Genomic DNA, 19,990 nt, shown 5'->3' with positions numbered 1-19,990 from the left:
CACCCACAGTTTTATTCCTAGCTTCAGCCTTTCAGTATAGCCAGCATTGCACCCAGAACTAATTTCTAGCCACTATTTTTCCTCACAGTATATAGAGCTAATCTCTAAAGTGGTATTAAAATGTATTCTAAATAATTGCATTTTGCAGAAAGTGAAAGTATAGATGTAGTCACATTCAAAATAATATTACAATGGATCATTTAACTGGGATAACTCAAGAAGATATTATACATTTAATTTATGTATACAGTTTTTAGGATTACAGAATAATAATTTCTGTATACCATCCTCTCTTTTTTACAGCCCAACCTCAGTTTATGTTATTGACTGACTAGCATATTATTTTTTCATTCCAATTTGTTTCAAGGCATACCATAGGCAGTTTTATTACCGAGGACATGAGAAGACCTTGGTTCTTGTCTTCTTGAGACACAGATTTCAACAAGAGACAAAATTTAGAGAAGCAAGAAATACGGTGCTGATAGAGTGAGTGGGATGAAGGGACTGTTTCTCCAACTGCATGACTAGGTCCAAATATCTTCTCATGCCTCGTACCATATCACCTGAGCTAAATTCTCATTATATGCACTTTACCTATGTTTTCAGCTTAAATTCTTGTGATTTCCTGCTCGCAGTCTATGCGATGAACTCCCATGATATCCATCTGCCATACTAAATGTTCTTTAATTCCTGGAAACCAACACAAGCTGTCTTTCCTCACGGCCTTTTTGCATAAAACATACTCTGGACCGTCTCTTTCCTTTCTCTTCACCTTGGCAATCCCCATGCATCTTTCTGGTTTCAATCTGAAACATTTTCTGAGAAACGTTCTCTTTATTGAATCACCCCCAAGATCAGACTCATGTGGCTATTATATGATCCTATAAAACTCTGTATTTTACTCATTGTGTTAGTTATTCATAGCTTGCAAAAGCCACCCCAAGTCTTACAGGCTTAAATCAGCAATTATTTATTATTTTTTACAATTCTGTTGCTTGGCAGGCTGCTTCTGGCTCACATGTGGGGATACATTAAATTCGAGTGTTGACTGGGCTTCTGGGTCCAATATAGCGTCACACATAGAATGTGAACCAGGGCACGTCAGTTCTCCTCCTTGTGCCTCTCATCTAGTAGGCTGGGCATACTTGCTTATGGCAATCTTGGGAGAACATCCCACAGCAAAGTTGGGAGCTTCAAAGTTGGAAGCTATAAAATTTTTTGCAACTGAGGTTCAAGAATGCCCCTGAAATCATTCTGCTATACTCTTGGTCATGGCAAGTCACAAGGTCAACCCAGATCTGGGGGGGTCAGGGGGGGGTTAGGGGGGGAATAGGCTACCTCTTGATGGAGAGAGTTGAAAAGAATTTGTGACCCCATCTAACCTAATACACCAATATATCGTAATGATATTTTATTATTTTATTCTTGTTTGTTTATCTGCTCACATTATCTGTCTCACTCATCATTATATCCTAGAATGCAACAGTGGCTAGCAAACTGTTACTAGTATATATATCTTCATTGAGTAAAAAATAGTGATGCTGTTACTATTAATTTAAGTTTTATTCCTGAAATGTAGAACTTAAATATTTAAATTTTACTCTCAGTGTATAGTATTTTATTAAATGAAAATACATATTACTTCATAGCACAAGAGACTGTGGAATGTAGTTATAGAGAAAGTAAAATGTCCAATTCATAACTGTATAGGAAGCAGTATGTCACCAAGATTAAAAATATGAGCTGTGGAATATGACAGTCTGAACAAAAGTGCCAGATCTGTCAGGTCTTATATTTTTGCTTCACTCTTTCATTTTATTAAGGTTTTAACTCAAATGTCACTTTGTGTTTCACCACCAGCTATTATACTAATCTGTCCGTTTTTTGTGTCTCCCACTTGAGTGTAATCTTTTCAGGAAACATACTGTCTCTACTACTTACCTCTGGATCATTCAGTGCTTGGCATAGAGTGGGCACTCAATAAATTCTTGTTGAATGAGAGGAAAGAAAGAAAGAAAGAAAGAAAGAAAGAAAGAAAGAAAGAAAGAAAGAAAGAAAGAAAGAAAGAAGAAAGAAGAAAGAAGGAAGGAAGGAAGGAAGGAAGGAAGGAAGGAAGGAAGGAAGGAAAGGGAGAAAGAGAAAGAAAGGGAGAAAGGAATTGATTAGGAAACAAACATGAGTGAATACACCAGTGAATGTCAAGTTATTTACCTTTGTATAAGTTATAATAATATCTGCTGCAGATGAATGTTATGAAGATTAGATGTAAAATGTTTATCATGGAACTTGCATTAAATAAGTAATGTTAGAGATGATGATTCTTAGGACTTTGAATCTGCAGGGACTAGTTTCTGAGGGCTACTTTATTCCTGGGGCAAAAGTTCTCTAGTATGCATCTACTCTCCGTGAGGAATAAAATTTTTGTCAGATTGAGAAAAAAGATTACTCCTATGACATTTTTATGAATATTGGAGAAGTTCTTGTAGGTAAAAGTTAGGAACTAGGAATTTATAGAAGCTTTATTCATGCTAAAAAGAAAACAAGGTCCAATTTAGCAACATAGTAAGAGGCCTCAGGGATGATAATATGAGTCATGTAACTATTGTGCAATTGATAATTTTCAAAGATAAGTGAGATTCGATTACTAAGAACTTTTTTATGAAAAAAAAAAAGACTAAAATAATTATAGAAGGCAATAGAACGCAGAGGCATCATGTCAAACTGAAAGTAAATTCTTAAAAAACACCCACAAAAAACAGCCAACCAGTGTGGTTCAGTGGTTAAGCTTCAGCCTAGAAACCAAGAGATCATGGTTTGAATCCCAGTCAGGGCACATGCCCAGATTGAGGGCTTGATCCCTAGTGGGCAACGTGCACGAGGGAGCCGATTGAAGATGTTTCTCTCTCATCAGTGTTTCTATTTCTCTATCCCTCTCCCTTCCTCTCTCTCTAAAAATCAATAGAAGCATATTAAAGAAAATGAGATTCCTTAGAAGCATGGCACAGACTATGGGATCTCAGAGGAAAGGCGGGGGAAGGTGTGTGGGAAGAGATCAACCAAAGAACTTGCATGCATACTTGAGTAACCCATGGGCGCAGACAATACAGTAAAGGCCTGGCGTGGTGGTGGGGAAGCAGGCGGAGGGGTGAGGGCGTGGGCTAGAAATGGTCAATGGGGTAAAAAAAACCCAAAAAACAGTACATATGTAATACTTTCAACAATAAAGATTAAAAAAATATAAAACAACAACAACAAAAATAAACAAACCCTGGTCAGTGTTTCTAAGTGGTTAAAGCATTGGCATCCACAGAAGGCAGAGGGGTCACTGGTTCGATTCCCAGTTAAGGCCATGTACCTAGGTTTCAGGTCCGATCTAGGCCATTGTTGGGGATCATTCAGGAAAAACCAATTGATATCTCTCTCTCTCTCTCTCTCTCTCTCTCTCTCTCTCTCTCTCTCTCTCTATCTTCTTTCTCTCTCCCCCTCCCCTCCCCCTTCACCTTCAAATCTCTCTGGAAATCAATGGAGAAAATATCCTGGGGTGAGGATTAAGAGAAAAAACAAGACAGGCTATTGGGGTAGGGTGTGCTTTTCTGCTGTATTTGCAAGTGAAACACTTACGAAATTTAATTCACAGACTTGTATGAGCAAGAAATGTTAGTTTGTTCTCTTAAATACAAATAAATTAGAGAGCCCTCATTGTACCTGACAGGAGGAAAATTCTATCTAGGTTATTTGGAGGGAGAGTGGAAGCAACATTGGTGCCTTCTTCCCTTGAGTTGCACAAGAATTCAGGGGGTCTTTGTAGTGCCTGGACATTGGGGAGAAAGGCACACAACCGTCACTGTCCAAGCCCAAATTCCCCACGAAGGTGATGACCTTTCTGCTTCCCGTGACAAGCCCTGCATGGGGAATCTTAGCCAAAGGTGAGTGTCAGGTTCAGGACCCTCCTACTTCCTGCAGTACAGCAGCGAGGGTGTGTATGTCATGCCCTCTCTTGCACTTCCAATCTCTATCCTTATTCATTGCCCATTGCCTATCACTTGATGTAATCCCCTGAAGAGACCTTGACTTTCAGGAAATAAAAGCTATGGAGAGATCTTAGAGGAAATTTATCTTTCAGCCCTGAAGAACCATTCTCCCTTAAGGCAAAGGAATTTCAAGAAGGGTATGGAAATAGACATGGAAGGAAAGGAGATGATGGGAAAGAAATAAAACAACAAAACCATAACAGAAATGTACATGTTGATGCATACACAAGTGCTGTATTGTATTACGGGGGAACAAGTAGAGATATACTAATTTCACAGGATTTAGGATTATGGTTTGGGGTTACACTATTTGGATCCAAATTTCAGCTTTTCCATTTACTAACAAATTGAGTTAGGCTATGTTTTGAAACTGCTCTGAGCTTTAATATCCTTGGCTCATAGGTATATTAGAGGATGAAATGAATTAAGACAGTGCCTAGAACATAATAAATGCTCAGTAAATACTGGTTGCTTTTTACAACATGTTTGTTTAAATAGTTCTGTTATCTAGTCATTTTAAATAAACATGTTGGAATGTCAGATACATTTAACAGTGTCTTAAGTACCTCTGTTCAGAAATTTGGGGAGATATAAAAAGCTCTTCTGCAGGTGAGAGGAGCAAGCCTCTGTCATCCTTACAGGAGTTAAAAGTATACTTCAAGAAAATGAGTGGATAGTTATATTATTACCTGTAATTGGAAGGTACCAAAGGTATTCAGGTAGATATAAAACTCAGATATTTAAAACTCCTTTAATGATCAAGAAAATTACCTTTGACTTAAGATTTTTCCTAAGGAAGTCAACCAATTAAAATGTATATGAGCTTGATAAAATAAAATCTGCTTAGTCCAAAAATCAGAATTCATAGTTGTTTATCTATATAGACCATAAGTATCTATATTTTATATATGACCATATATATATTATATATGTATTATATATATATATATATATGTATTATATATATATTCTATATATACACACACACATACAAACACATATATACACAATATGGTCATATATGATATCATATATATAATGAATATCATATATGTATGAATTTCAAGTCCCTTACATGAAAGAGTATAAGGGATTGAGAGAGAAAACTGAGTTTTCTACTTTCCATTTTGTATTTTCTATCATCTGAATAAACAAGGGAGAAAAGAGTAAAGTTACTTACTCGATAATTTGAAAATAGTCAATTTATTCAATATTTTTTTCTATTTTAGTGCCTTCATACAACTCATTCTTGCAGCAAGTATGTTCGGTTCAGATTTCAATGGACTGGAACATTGTTAAGAAAGCACATTTTATATGTCCTGTTGACCTTAAAATGAAAAGCTAGTATTTTACCAGCAAAATTGGTTTATTTGGGAACATTAAATAATTGCAATTTGGGCCAAGCAAGCTATATCAACAGCAATAGATAGGTCAAAAAAACAACAACCAAACAAAAACAAAACAAAACAGAAAAAAACAAAGGAGAGGAAAGTTAGTTTATGGAGAAAAAGGAAGAAATTGGGATGAATTGTTTTAAATGCAAATCTATGGTAGAAAAGAGCGAATTTAAAGAGATGGCAGTTTCTCATTGGAGGAGTTGCTGGGGTAGTCAATTTCTTGTAGGAGAAGCAAGATACATCTTTTCTTGTTGGGACCTGGAATTGATCATTCTTTTCCATTGATTCTTCTGTTGGGGTCTGTAATCAACAATTCTTCCTGTGATTGAACATCTAGTGATACTCTGTGAGAGCTCCCCCTTCTGGCCTCCGGAAACCATATTAGTGAAGTAAGTTTCCAGTTATTAATTATCACAGGCATCTATAGATTTAATTTTCAGTATGTATTTTCTTAAGTATAGAAAATATATTTTAAAATTAATAAAGGATTTACCTAGAATATTAACTCTTTTAATACTAAATGGGGTTTAAATACAGATGGAATAAAAGTCCTCCGCATACCTCATTCAATTTGTCTTCTTTTTATTTTTCTTTTTTTATATATATTTTATTGATTTTTTACAGAGAGGAAGGGAGAGGGATAGAGAGCTAGAAACATCGATGAGAGAGAAACATTGATCAGCTGCCTCTTGCACAACTCCCACTGGGGATGTGCCCGCAACCAAGGTACATGCCCTTGACCGGAATCGAACCTGGGACCCTTCAGTCCGCAGGCCGGCACTCTATCCACTGAGCCAAACTGGTCAGTGCTTCTTTTTATTTCTTATTAAAAAAAAATACTTGCATGAATTTGGTCTAGATGTTCTCGTGATGTTATCATGCCTACTCTTTGTCATTCCATAAGTTTTCACAGCATCAATGAAAGAACACTTAAATTAGAAAGATCAGTGTTTGTATATAGTTTTTACTTGCTTGGTATGCAGAAAATATTCAGAGTTGTAGGTTAGAATTACTTTCAAAATAGTGTTTCCAGATAATATCCAGAATTCCTTGTTGAGTACAAAGTTCAGGTAAGTAATGGATAATTTTTTATTACAAATGTCTCCCAATTATTACATAGGACATAATTATAGAAAAATATTATTTATCTGACATTTAAATTAACTGAGTGCCCTATATTTTTATTTGCTAAATCTAGGAGCCCTATTGCAAGGTGTTCATAGTCACATGGTTGAGTTACCTGAATGTTTGCCCTGCCTTTAGTCCATATATCTCTAATAGCTTCTCCATATTACATCAGTTACAGTCTTTCTAAAATGACAATCTCATCATATCAGTCTCCTACTTATCTGTCAGTGATGTTGATCTTTTCAAACTAAGTTGAAATTTTTTGGCTCTTAAAGCATTGGTTTCTGTCTATCAAATCTGCTATGGCTCTTTTAATTCCTGTAAACCAAAAAAAATTTAATTGCTTCAGCATGTCTTGCCTTTTATCCTGCCATTCCTTTTTTCAATGCTCTTACCTCTGCTAGGATGCTCTTTTTATTCTTTACATACCGAAGAATGCTCATCCTTTACTATCAATTCCAATACCTCTTCTATTAGAAAGTCTTTCCCATTTTTTTTAAAAAAATACTTTTGTTGATTTACGAGAGGAAGGAAGAGGGAGAGAGAGAGATAAACATCAATGATGAGAGAGAATAATTGATCGGCTGCCTCCTACATGCCCCCACCCCCACCCACTGGGGATGGAGCCTGCAACCCAGGCATATGCCCTTGACTGGAATCGAATGAGGGCTCCTTCATTCAGCAGGCCAATGCTCTACCCACTGAGCAAACAAGCTAGGGCATCGTTCCCATTTTTGAAGCTTAGGTAAAGGGCTATGTGTATTCTTTATTGACTATAACATGTGGCTCTGAATGTTTAAATTTGTGATGGCTTATTTTCAAGGCAGGATTGATGGATGACTATATATATATATGTATATCACACGACACACACACATATACAGATACACACATATTGTATGTGAATTTGTGTGTGTGTGTGTGTGTGTGTGTGTGTGTGTGTGTGTTTGGGCTTATGTATAGTAATCAGCTCAGTGATGGCGAACCTATGACACGCGTGTCAAAGGTGACACGCGAACTCATTTTTTTGGTTGATTTTTCTTTGTTAAATGGCATTTAAATATATAAAATAAATATCAAAAATATATATCTTTGTTTTACTATGGTTTCAAATATCAAAAATTTCTATATGTGACATGGCACCAGAGTTAAGTTAGGGTTTTTCAAAATGCTGACACGCTGAGCTCAAAAGGTTTTCCATCACTGAGTTACTAACTCATTTTTTTCAAAATAGATAATAGGGAAGATAGAAATTACTAGGTATCAGAATCATTTAAAATTCTACTGAAACAAAGAACAGGGGGGAAATCCTTATTTTCTTTCGTGTAGAAAGGATGGGGAATAAAAAGTTTCACTAAGTATATAAAATTTGCTTCCTCTAAAGTGAATATGCGATAATGTTTCTTTTTTTCAGTATCAACAAAGATGTAAAAGCACAAGTTCTTTGCTAAATCTCTTTGCTCATATTTCACTTTCAGTTTTTTTTCTCTCTTTCCAAGTAACTTTTGCTCTGAGATGGAATATATTTAAAGCACAAACATATGTGTTTCTTCCCCAGGGAAGATTTGAGTAAAGGATGCTCTAATTAACCTTCTGATGTATATAACCCAGAGGGTCAGTCTCTCTACTCCTAGAGTGGAAAGTGTCAAAGAAAGTAGCCAGATGTCACAATATTAACACAGATGATTTCTGAGGTCCTTCTCAGTCAGGTCTCCACATTTTATCTCTAAAATTTAACACCATCTATTTCCATAATCAAACTGAAGAACCAAAACATACTTGAAGCCAAATATAAATGTAAATCTTAGACATCATTGTTAGAGTCTTCATGCCTTCGTTTAATTGATGGCATTAAAAGACAGTCCTTTTACTTATTGTCTTGAAAGAAAATTACTCTTTGTAAAATGTAACTTGAGAGGGTAATTATATGAAGAGTTAAGTGTTTACCTCTCAATATGGAAATGTATTTTTAAATATCACAACATCCTATATAATAAAAGCCTAATATGCAAATCAACCAAACAGCAGAATGACCAGTCTCTATGACATTCACTGACCCCCAGGGGGCAGACACTCAATGCAGGAGCTGCCCTATGGTGGTCAGTGTGCTCCTACAGGGGAGTGCCACTCAGCCAGAAGCCGGGCTCAGGGCTGGCGAGCGCAGTGGTGGTGGCTTGAGCCTCTCCCTCCTCTGCGGCAGAGCTAAGGAGCAGTGAGTTGAGCGGAGCAGGCGGTCAGTAAGGAGTGAGGGCTCCCGTACTGCGAGAGGGAAGTCCGACTGTCCACTTGGGCCCGCTCCCCGTGAGAGGGCGCAGGCCGAGCTGAGGGACCCCTCATCCCCCCGTGCAAAAATTTTGTTCACTGGGCCTCTAGTATAATTATATTTAATTCCTCAATGCATAATGTATAATGTATTTGTCTTTCCCGTTAATGATAGCCTTTGATGCTAAAACTTGTAGGTTTTTACCATTTCTGAAGTGTTTTTTCCCCTTTAACATGCTACTTTTCTAAGCCAAGGTTGATATTTATTTTTAAACAAGTTACTCCTACTACTAATTAATTAGCTGCTATAAAATAAAAGTGTTTCAAAGACTTTTTGTGATTCAGGAAACTAAGAGGATTTTGGCTTGAATTTCTTATTAGGCTGCTCAACTTCAGTATATTTATGTAGCTACTCACCAGTTGCTCAGCAACCTTTCCACAGTCAACAATATAATTGTCTTTCCTCCAGAATGTCAGCCCTTCCAACTTGCCCACATTTCCCTTATAACCCACCTGCTAATAGTGAACTCAGTTTTTCCAATTATATATCCATGACATGAGATCACTTATCAACTTATGATAAATGCCTCAACAGTGATCTTACTTCAGCGATCTTACTGCAAGCTTCACACTTCTCCTCAAAACATTTATTTCTCAAACTGTCTCTGTTATTTCTTTAAAATAAACTAATTCAAATTAAATAGTTAAGCAACCACAGGAGGAGGCAGTTCTCTCAACCCAAAAGGTATTTCTCTGGTTGTAAGAGAACAATCTTGAGGGCAATACCTAAAAGAGCATTGTTTTTAGTAGCATCTGGGCACACAGAGAGAAAAATGTGGGCGCGAGGATAGCTCCGTGGTTCCCTTTAAATCACATCACATATATTAACCCAGCATTGTGTACATTTTAACACTTAAGCATTAGAAAGAGGAACATTTACAATCAATGGAAAATGATGAATCCTCAACCTCTGCCAACTTAAAGGCTTTTATAGAATTGAATGGAGAATAAACATGGATACAGCCAATAGTCCAGGTAAGCAGGACTCAGGGACTGAACAGCTGGTAAGGATAAAAACCTCTTATTTTCCTCTCCATGATGATTGGTGTAAAGGATAATCTCATCAGTTCCTTTCCTTCTTTCTATTCTCCCTTTCACTATATGAAATTTAGTCATTATACATTTTTTTTGAGGGGGGGCGGTGGGCTGTTAGGAGGTTGCTGGGAATGGAAGAAAAGGGAAATGCTACCCTCACTGAGAAAGCACCAATGGGGGGCTTACATGTTCTTGGATGTTTCTTCTTTTTTCTTTGCTTTTATTAGACAATGTGAAATTACAGTTATGTGATTTTTCTATTGTTTGAACACATCAGGACAGGTTCAGTTTCTTATATTCTTAAAAACACATGTAACACAAAATATTAATTACACATAAAATAAAATGTATTTTTGAGAAATAAGAGAGAGGTATGTTGAGCCACATTCATTGTTCCCTCATATATTTATTAAATATTTAAGGGGAAGTGGGGGATGCTCAAATATAAGACTTGATCTTTACTTCAAAAAAGTTATTAACTCATTGATTATCAGAGACAGTAAGCTCTGAAAGTAAAGGAGTTCCTGATACAGCACTTTGGAATAAAAGATATGCATATCCTTTTTTAAAAAGCCTTTAAACATCCTATGAGAACGGGCAGCAATTCCACAAGACTTTGTGCAGAAAATTAATCAAGTGTGTGCTAACCTATGTTTTGTTTGTTTAGGGGAAATCCAGAATAGCAAACACTTCCACTTTAGCTAAGAGATAAGAGCTGTTGCAAGAAAGAGGTCTAAAAATACAGGATTTGGGGAGGTGGGATTAGAAAGGTGCGGAGGGACATTTCTATCCCTTCCTCTTATTCGTATGAAATGTTGCCAGGATGACATGAATCTCTTTCAAATCCTCTATCTCAGTCTGGTCTCAGTATTATGGCTTTATGGAAGAACATCATGCTTAGTTACCAAATCAGATAAAATACCAAACTTCGGTTTATATTTTTGTGGATATTTATTCCTGTGAGTGGTGTGTGTGTGTGTGTGTGTGTGTGTGTGTGTGTGAGTGTGTGAGTGTGTGTGTGGGCGTGGTGTGTGAGTGGGGTGTGTGTGGGTGTGGTGTGTGAGTGGGGTGTGTGTGGGTGTGTGGGTGTGAGTGTGGTGTGTGTGTATGGGTGTGTGAGTGTGTGAGTGTGTGTGTGAGTGGGGGGTGTGTGGGTGTGTGTGTGAGTGGGGGGTGTGTGTGTGTGAGTGAGTGTGTGTGTGAGTGAGGGGTGTGTGTGTGTGTGTGTGTGTGAGTGTGTGTGTGTGTGAGTGGTGTGTGTGTGTGTGAGTGGTGTCTGTGTGTGTGAGTGGTGTCTGTGTGTGTGAGTGTGTGTGTGTGTGTGTGTGTGAGTGGGGGTGTGTGTGTGAGTGGGGGTGTGTGTGTGTGAGTGAGTGTGTGTGTGAGTGAGGTGTGTGTGTGTGTGTGAGTGTGTGTGTGTGTGAGTGGTGTGTGTGTGTGTGAGTGGTGTCTGTGTGTGTGAGTGTGTGTGTGTGTGAGTGTGTGTGTGTGTGTGTGAGTGGGGTCTGTGTGTGTGTGTGTGTGAGTGGTGTGTGTGTGTGTGAGTGGTGTCTGTGTGTGTGAGTGTGTGTGTGTGAGTGTGTGTTTGTGTGTGAGTGGGGTGTGTGTGTGTGTGTGTGTGTGAGTGGGCTGTGTGTGTGTGTGTGTGTGTGAGTGTGTGTGTGTGTGTGAGTGTGTGTGTGTGTGTGTGTGTGTGTGAGTGGGGTGTGTGTGGGTGTGTGTGGGTGTGTGAGTGTGTGAGTGTGTGTGTGTGTGTGTGAGTGTGTGTGTGTGAGTGGTGTGTGTGTGTGTGAGTGTGTGTGTGTGAGTGGTGTGTGTGTGTGTGTGTGATTGGGCACATTAAAAAATGACACCGAGGACCCACTGCTGCACATTGTCAAGACTTCCAAAATATATGGAAAAAAAGTGATGAGATGCTGAGGCCTGAATCTGCAAGTTCATTTTTATCAAGGAGGTAAAGGAAGAAATAATCCTTTGAGAGAGAGAGAATATCTTGAAGACCCTCACAATCCTCTACTTAAAATCATTTCCCCGGCCTAACCGGTTTGGCTCAGTGGATAGAGTGTTGGCCTGAGGACTGAAAGGTCCCAGGTTCGATTCCAGTCAAGGGCATGTACCTTGGTTGTGGGCACATCCCCAGTGGGAGATGTGCAGGAGGCAGCTGATCAATGTTTCTCTCTCATTGATGTTTCTAACTCTCCTTCTCTCTCCCTTCCTCTCTGTAAAAAATCAATAAAATATGTTTAAAAAAATAAATATAATAAAATCATTTTCCTTGCCCTAGCAGGTATTGCAAAGTTGTTTAGAGTATCATCCTGCCATACATTGAAAGGTGAAGGGTTCCATTCCAGGTCAGGCCAAATACCCAGGTTTCAGGTTCAATCCTCAGTTGGGGTGCATACAGGAGGCAACCAATTGATATTTCTCTCTCACATTGATATCTCTCTCTCGCTCCAAAATCAATAAATTATATTCTTGTGTGAGGATTAAAAAATAACAAACTTATCCTAGCATTCTCTTATCCTAAGGAATGAAATATCTGTTCTCTCATATTTTTATGACAAAACAGTGATGATAATTAGTATAACATTCATGCACTCACAACATATAATATATATGTGTCATATAGAATATACTAGAGGCCCAATGCATGAAATTTGTGCAAGAGTAGGCCAGTCTTCCCCTAGCTGCCAGCACCAGCTTCCCTCCCTCTGACCACCAGCAGGCACCCAGGACCTGGGCTTCCCTCGCAGCCCCGGTTTTGTCTGGAATGATGGAAGGATGTCCAGAAGGACATCTGGTCTAATTAGCATATTATGCTTTTATTATTAAGATGTAGTTGCTGCACATTTAATATATATGACACAAGAAGCCTGGTGCACAAAATCTGTGCATGGATAGAGTCCCTAGGTCTGGCCAGTGATCAGGGCCCATCTGTGGGGTGACCAGTAGGATGATGGGGGGGGGCGGGGCCTGGCACTGCCTTGGCTGGCCTGGGGCCAGAGGGCTGGGGGCAGCTCCTGTGTTGAGCGTCTGCCCCCTGGTGGTCAGTGCACGTCATAGCGACCAGCCGTTCCACGAGTTGTTCTGCTGTTAGGTTGATTTGCGTATCAGGCTTTTATTACATAGGATGATATAATGGATAGGTGTGCATATGTATATATAGTTTTGTCATAGTTGACTAAGAGTACTCTCCACATGCTTTCTGAAATGATACTTTTCAATATTTCACTTAGGCAAAGATATTTATGTTTTTTAGCATGTGGGTTTATAACATTTTCAAAATTCAGAATATGAGGTTTTCTCTTGCATGTAAACAACTTGACATTACTACATATTTGTTGAGCATTTTTACAATCATTTATTTACTCTTAGTAGATTTAGTAAATGCATCATTAAATCTTGCTATCATTAATTTCAGCTTAGATTGCAAATATTTTTTCAATTTTTATATTAAATCAGTAAGATCACTTGCACTTGATAAACAATAACAAATCTATTTGCTACACTTAATATTGGTTATCCTATTAATGCGTAGAAATTGATTTAGAAATATGTAACAAATAGGAACAAAAATATATAGTAATACGTCAATCAGTTCAGAAAGATTATTTGTATTTAAATTCTCAGTTCTAGTTTTAAATTAGTACTAGTAATTTAATTAATTCATGTTCATAGGAAGTCTTTTATTTGTGTTAGTGATTTTGTTTTTTTTACTCTACGAAGATCAATTTGTTTTACATTTAACATCTCAGAATTCTGTATGTAGGTGACAGCATTTTTTGCATTGCTATGTCATAGTTTAATTGGCCAATGTTTGCTTTCTCAAAGGTGCATTTAACAATCAAGTGTATCTTATACTCATTTAATTAGATATTTTAAGATTATAATCATAGGTAGTTTCAATATCAATTCAGAATGTTAGTTTAAAATCAGAACTTTATAACATCAATGAAGACATACTCTTTAAAACTAAATTGCAATATTTTTCAATCTTTTTCACTAAAATTCTCCTAGTTAAAGACTTTTCTATTAGGTAACAATCAAATGTAGATCATTTATATTCTACACTTAAAGGGCTACTTTCCATTTCAGTTTACCCATTTTTCTTAAGTTGAATATTCATACGACATACACTTTCACCAATTTATGCAGTTAAATACTAAGCAATACAGATTTTGGGATACTGGAATTAGTAATGTTTAAAATGCAAATTACTTATTTTCCCCAAATACAGTATGCTTCCTAAAACTTGTAACATGTAACAAAGCAGTGGCTTTGTTTAACTTACTCTTCATATTTCAACTAATTTTCAAGAGATCTCACTTACTGACTTGTTCTTATAAGTTTCATCTAAGTAATATTAATTAAAATAATAAATACAATATTAAATTACACATGCTAAAGTTTATAAAATATTTAAATTATGGCTCACATTGAATTGTTGCATTAGTTTTATTTAAATTTTATTTTGTATATATTTTCTTTTGCATGTTTCATGTTTAATGTTTTGCAATTTTCTTCATTAAATATCATAATGCCACCAATTATTCATTTAGAATTATTTTGTAAATTAAATTTTCATTCAAATATTTTATTTGAAATACTAAAAATGATGGAACAGAATATGTTTTTATATGAAATAACATGCCAAACAAATATCTAAAAGCTACCACTTTGAATATACAATTATCTTTAATTATACACACACACACACACACACACACACACACACACATATACACACTAGAGGTCCAATGCATGAAAAATTGTGCAAGAGTAGGCCTTCCTTCCCCTTGCTGCTGGCACCGGCTTCTCTCTGGCACCTGGGACCCCGGCTTGCCTCCTCTGGCCGCAGGCTGGCACCTGGGACAGGGGCTTTGCTCCAGCTGCGTGCAGGCACCCGGGACCTGGGCTGCTTCCCTCCAGCCGCCAGCAGGCATTCGGGACTCAGGCTTCACTCCAGCCCTGGCTTCAGACATCCTTCCAGATGTCAGGTCTAATTAGCATATTACCCTTTTATTATTATAGATATATATATGGCCACCCCTTATGTTTCTAGCAACATATTCTATCCTTTACTTATATGGTGAGTTAGACAATAATTACAAAACTAAGTAGCATGCTTTAAAAATATATATAATGCTAAAAATTTAATAAAAAAGAAATTCAAAATCGATTATGATGTGAATATTTGGTACACTTTTTAAATGACACATTATAAATGGCTTTTCATGAATTTTGGTTAGTTTCTTGCAGGTATATTGCTGAAATAAAAAAGCCTTAAAACATATTTTTTTCATAATGAAATCTAAATTCAATGTTGTAAATATTACTATTTAACAAATTTGCCAGTTTACATGTGTAATGTATGTCATTTTTCATTATCATAATTCAAAGATTACATGTAGTTATGATTTCTAGAAGCATGTTTATATATGTAAACCATTTCATTTTTTTTGTTATTTTGGGAAATGTTTTGTTAAAGGATATTAATAAAATTATTTTTAGATGCATTTATATTGTAAACATCTAATTTTATATATATCTCAAGCAATTTAATGACAGCATAATCTAATTGTGATAGACTATATCTTGTATACATGATTTTATTTTAAGTGAAGAATGGATTTTCTCAATGTACTCTTAAAATTTTTGTTGTATGTTTACAACGTATGCATTTAATACTGTGTTATTAAAGATAATATTTACATAATTGTGTAGTAATTTTAACGTTTTTAAGGAAAGTAAAATATATATTTTAATTTTAGATTAGATATATTACATATTTAACATTGGGTTGTTGTTATATTTAATTCTAAGGCTTTTAACAACATTGATAATTACCTCAAAAAACAATTATGTATGCAAACATGTTGAGTACTTTAAATTGTTAAATAGTACATTTTGACAATTTAAAAATCTTTGTTTCATACACTTTCAATTTAAAGTCTAACTAAAATCAGTATTCTATGATCTTCATTTTAAATTAGATTATTAGATCATGTATGATATAACTATATGATAGAGAATGATTTTATGGCCTATTAAGGAAATAAGTATTATTTCTTTATAGTTCCACTAAATATATCAAACATATCTAACTAAAATTACATGCACTTATACCTCCTGACCATATAAAATATAATTACTTTTCACTCTGTAGAAATTTGAACATTCTAAATAAACCTATTTTACACTAACAACGTAAGCTTTTATGTTTTGGGAATGATGGCAAAATATTTAAAGTAACTCTTATTACTTATCTACAGATTCCACACTTTTTCAAAGTGATGTTTTTGAAAGTTAAAACAAATTGTTTTTCATTTTGTTTTTAATTATCCTTGAATCATTTTATTGTTTGAAATACTACTTGGCCATTTTACAAATTATAATCATGTTTCCTTTGGAAAATTTACCCTCCTTATTACTATTAATATTATAGTAGCATTATTATTAAGTAAATTCATTAATTTATTATTTCTTTTGAGAAATATTTCTTGATCATCTACTATGTACCAGGCAATAAACTAGATGTTAGTGAATGGAATATACAAAAACTTAGCCTTCAGAGAGCTTGCATTCTAGTATGGGAAGGAAAGAATGTGAACATGTAAGTAAAGCATAAAAACTAGTGAGTAAAATATCTTGTTGAAGTATATATCTGGTTAGACTGTGATTATTAAGTAAATGGGGTGTTCAGTGCTTTATTCCAACATTACATGTTGTGCACTCGGGTTAAAAAAATAGTACTGAATCATCACCACCATTACCCAGAAGTAGAGCCTTGTCATGAGAATGGCTAGCAAATTCTAGCTGTATATACTACTAAAGATCAGTCTGATTCTCAGATTTGGTCAGAAACTGTATTTATTATCTGGGGTTTTCAAGAAAATGGGTTTGGAATTGGTCTGTAAGTCTTGAAGATTAGTTATAGAAGCAATCTAGATACATTTCCAAGAATTACCACAGATTAATTGACCTAAATATGAGAGATTATTTGGGCTTAGTTGTAGTAAACTCAGTGACAGAATATAGTATCTATTCAACTTACTTCTTTGTTAAAGGTAGGAAAACTGAGATTTGAGACAGAGCAAAAATTTCATTATTTTTCATACTTTTAGATTATATATGGCAACATGTTTGTAGTTAATGGTTTCCTTCTTTTTAAAATTTTTTTTTATTGATTTCAGAGAAGAAGGGAGAGTGAGAGAGAGATAGAAACATCAATGATGAGAGAGAATCATTGAGGGTTGCCACCTGCATGCCCCCCACTGGAGATGTAGCTGGCAACCTGGGCACATGCCCCAGATGGAAATCGAACCATGACCTCCTGGTTCATAGGCCAATGCTCAACCAGTGAGCAACACTGGCTAGGCAAATGATCAAAAAGCCTGAAAGTTATGAAAAGTTTTAAAGTATTAGTCTTTGATTCTAATTTCATATTTTTCTTTAAAAATGCAAGGTATAATTAAATTGTGCAGGAGAATAATTTGAATCGGGTAAGTTTTTGTAGCAATGAGTACAAAGGCATCCCGAAAATCTGATTTACCAGGAGGTCAATTACTGAACATTAGCTGTGCAATCATAGTTATTGCTTAATCATGTGATTAGAGAAAACCTTTACCAAATATTAGTTTAGTAAATAATACTGGCCAGTTGGAATTGCCAGCATTTATTGAGTAGATTCTAATCCTCTCAAAATACCTTGGATAAATATTCAATAACTACTTAATTTTTTTATTTATGCTTTAAAATATATTAATAGTCTTTAAAATAATCTGGTGACTATCATATTTCATTACCCCTTGCCCTGTCAAAATACAATAGTCATTTAACATTTTTGAATTTCTACATCAAATTAAAACAAAATAAGACAACAGGCTGGAGAATTATTAGCAGACATGCATCCCTTTACTTGATTATAAACAAGTGAGCCCCATGCTTGCCTGCTTTTTTGAGTTTTAAAAAAAGGCCAGGATTACTTGTCCTACTAATCACCTGCCTACAAGAAGGAAATACAGGCCAAGCATGCTCAAAACATATTGAGCAATATAACTGTTTTCTTCTTGCAGAATGTTTAAATATCTCTGTATTTTTGTCTAAAATTCTAATTATTTATTGGACTGAAGTTTTAAGGGAAGTTTATTGAAAAGGCATGTATATGAAGGCATATGCCATTCATTGGCTTTAAAAAATATTTAGAAGTTTTCTAACCAGCATCCAACTGTTATTTTTACTGTTATTTTTAATTAGTATCTATACATCCAAATTTTTTTCTTATAAAGCATCTTAACTGTCAAGATTCTTTTAAATATATCTTCTTTCAGTTTCATGCTTCTATTACAAGGTTACTTATTTTCCTTTAGTAAGAATTATTTACTGCCATAGACAATCTTATAAAAAGAATAAGTGAACAGAAAAAAATACACTCTAATTTGGCGTATTTAAAATATATCTTTAAATTATAGTGAAATTTTAATGAAAATAAAAATGAGGAGAGATATATATTGTTAAATACTAATGAGATATTTGGAAATTATCAACCTTTTAAAAAAACTAGTTTTGTAACAATAAATATTCCAAGGTAATATAGTTAACTTTTAAGATATGTTTTTATTGATTTCAGAGAGGAAGGGAGAGAGATAGAAACATCAAGGATGAGAGAAAATCATTGATTGGCTGCCTACTGCACACCCCTCACTAGGGATGGAGCCAACAACCTGGACATGTACCCTTGCCTGGAATTGAATCCAGGACCCTTCAGTCTGCAGGCCAAGGCTCTACCCACTGAGCCAAACAAACTAGAGCAATTTTTAATCATTCTTAAATAAAATAATTTGTTTATTATTAATTAGTTAAAATTGGTTAATCTCAAATTTTACTTTAAAATAGAGAAATTACAAAAACAACTCACTGAATAGCTCATGACATTGAATAATTGCTTTCTGGCAAATGAGGTTAACACATTGTATGCGGGAAACGTATTTATATGTTCTACCAGTGTAGTAGAGCGCGGGACACGTATTAATACGTTTTTATAGACTAGCGGTAGAATGCGGGTAACGTATAAATATGTAAACTAAAGTTATCGTAATTTTACTGAACGTTGCCATTTGTACAAAAGATTAGCAAAAATGGCCCGCGCCACCTGTTAGCGTGAGATAAAAACTACCCGCAAACAATTTAAGTTAGATATTTACATAGAGCAATGATTTCAGTTTAATTTTAAAAATCATTTTTTATTTTGACTTTGATTTTTAATTCTCCATTTGCTTGTCTTAAAATAGATTATTTTGATATTTCCCCCCCCCCCAAATTATGAAGAGAGATGGCACATATTATTCAAACTGTCCTTTTGAGAAAAGTGTGGTTCCTTAGTTACCCATTCTGTCAAAACTTGTCACCTGAATGGCATTTGTTGTTAAACTTCATCTGTAGATAAATAATGAAGAAGACTGATTCAGGGCCACATAAAGGATTTACTCTCCCCTCAATGTGTTATAGTTAAAATTTGGAATATTTTTGTTTACTATCTATTCATTGATGCAGACCAACCCTTGGATCTGGTTGCTTCACATTTTAGTGGTGTGTGTGTGTGTTTTGCCTTTTAATGTTGATTATCTTTAAGGTGATAGAAGGGAATATAATTTATTAAACTTATCAGAAAAATAAATTTAAAAGAAAAAGTTAGCATCTAGTGCTACTGTGTCCCACAGGTTCTTCTACATTGACCCTCACTACCTCCACTGGTGAGTTAGAGGAGCATAACAGGACTGCCACTGGTGCTATTGCTGTTGCTAGCACATCTGCAGATGTTACTGTATCCAGTGTTACAGCTGTCACCATCCATAGACTTTCCGAGGAACAGCGAGTGCAAGTTACGAATCTCAGAAATGCAGGTCTGGACCCCAACACGTCCAAGGACGGGCTCTCTCCTCATCAAGCAGATACACAAAGTACAAGGAGAAGACCAAGAAATGCTGAACAGATAGAAAGAACTAACGAGCTTGCAGTTGTTACTCATAGAGGTATTGGATGTTATTTTACTTGTGCCCATTTAGTTAACAGCCAAAG

At 35.6% G+C, this 19,990-nt stretch overlaps 1 protein-coding gene across 2 annotated transcripts in view; it reads left to right on the top strand.

Moving 5' to 3' along the window:
- CSMD3 (CUB and Sushi multiple domains 3) overlaps positions 1–19,990 on the top strand; it is an 879,736-nt gene that overhangs the window by 307,611 nt on the left and 552,135 nt on the right. Inside the window, exon 7 of one of the 2 annotated variants that reach the window (XM_081111574.1) lies at positions 19,633–19,944. The exons of the other annotated variant lie outside the window; for it this stretch is intronic. Coding sequence (XP_080967700.1) covers positions 19,633–19,944 — 312 coding nt within the window. The remainder of the gene's footprint in view (positions 1–19,632; positions 19,945–19,990) is intronic. 2 annotated transcript variants of the gene reach the window in all.

Source organism: Myotis nattereri, assembly GCF_964212035.1.
Source record: "Myotis nattereri genome assembly, chromosome: 17".
In the NCBI taxonomy this organism is placed as follows: domain Eukaryota; kingdom Metazoa; phylum Chordata; class Mammalia; order Chiroptera; family Vespertilionidae; genus Myotis; species Myotis nattereri.
The sequence above is the reverse complement of the archived record's forward strand: the minus strand, read 5'-3'. Positions and strand labels throughout refer to the sequence as shown.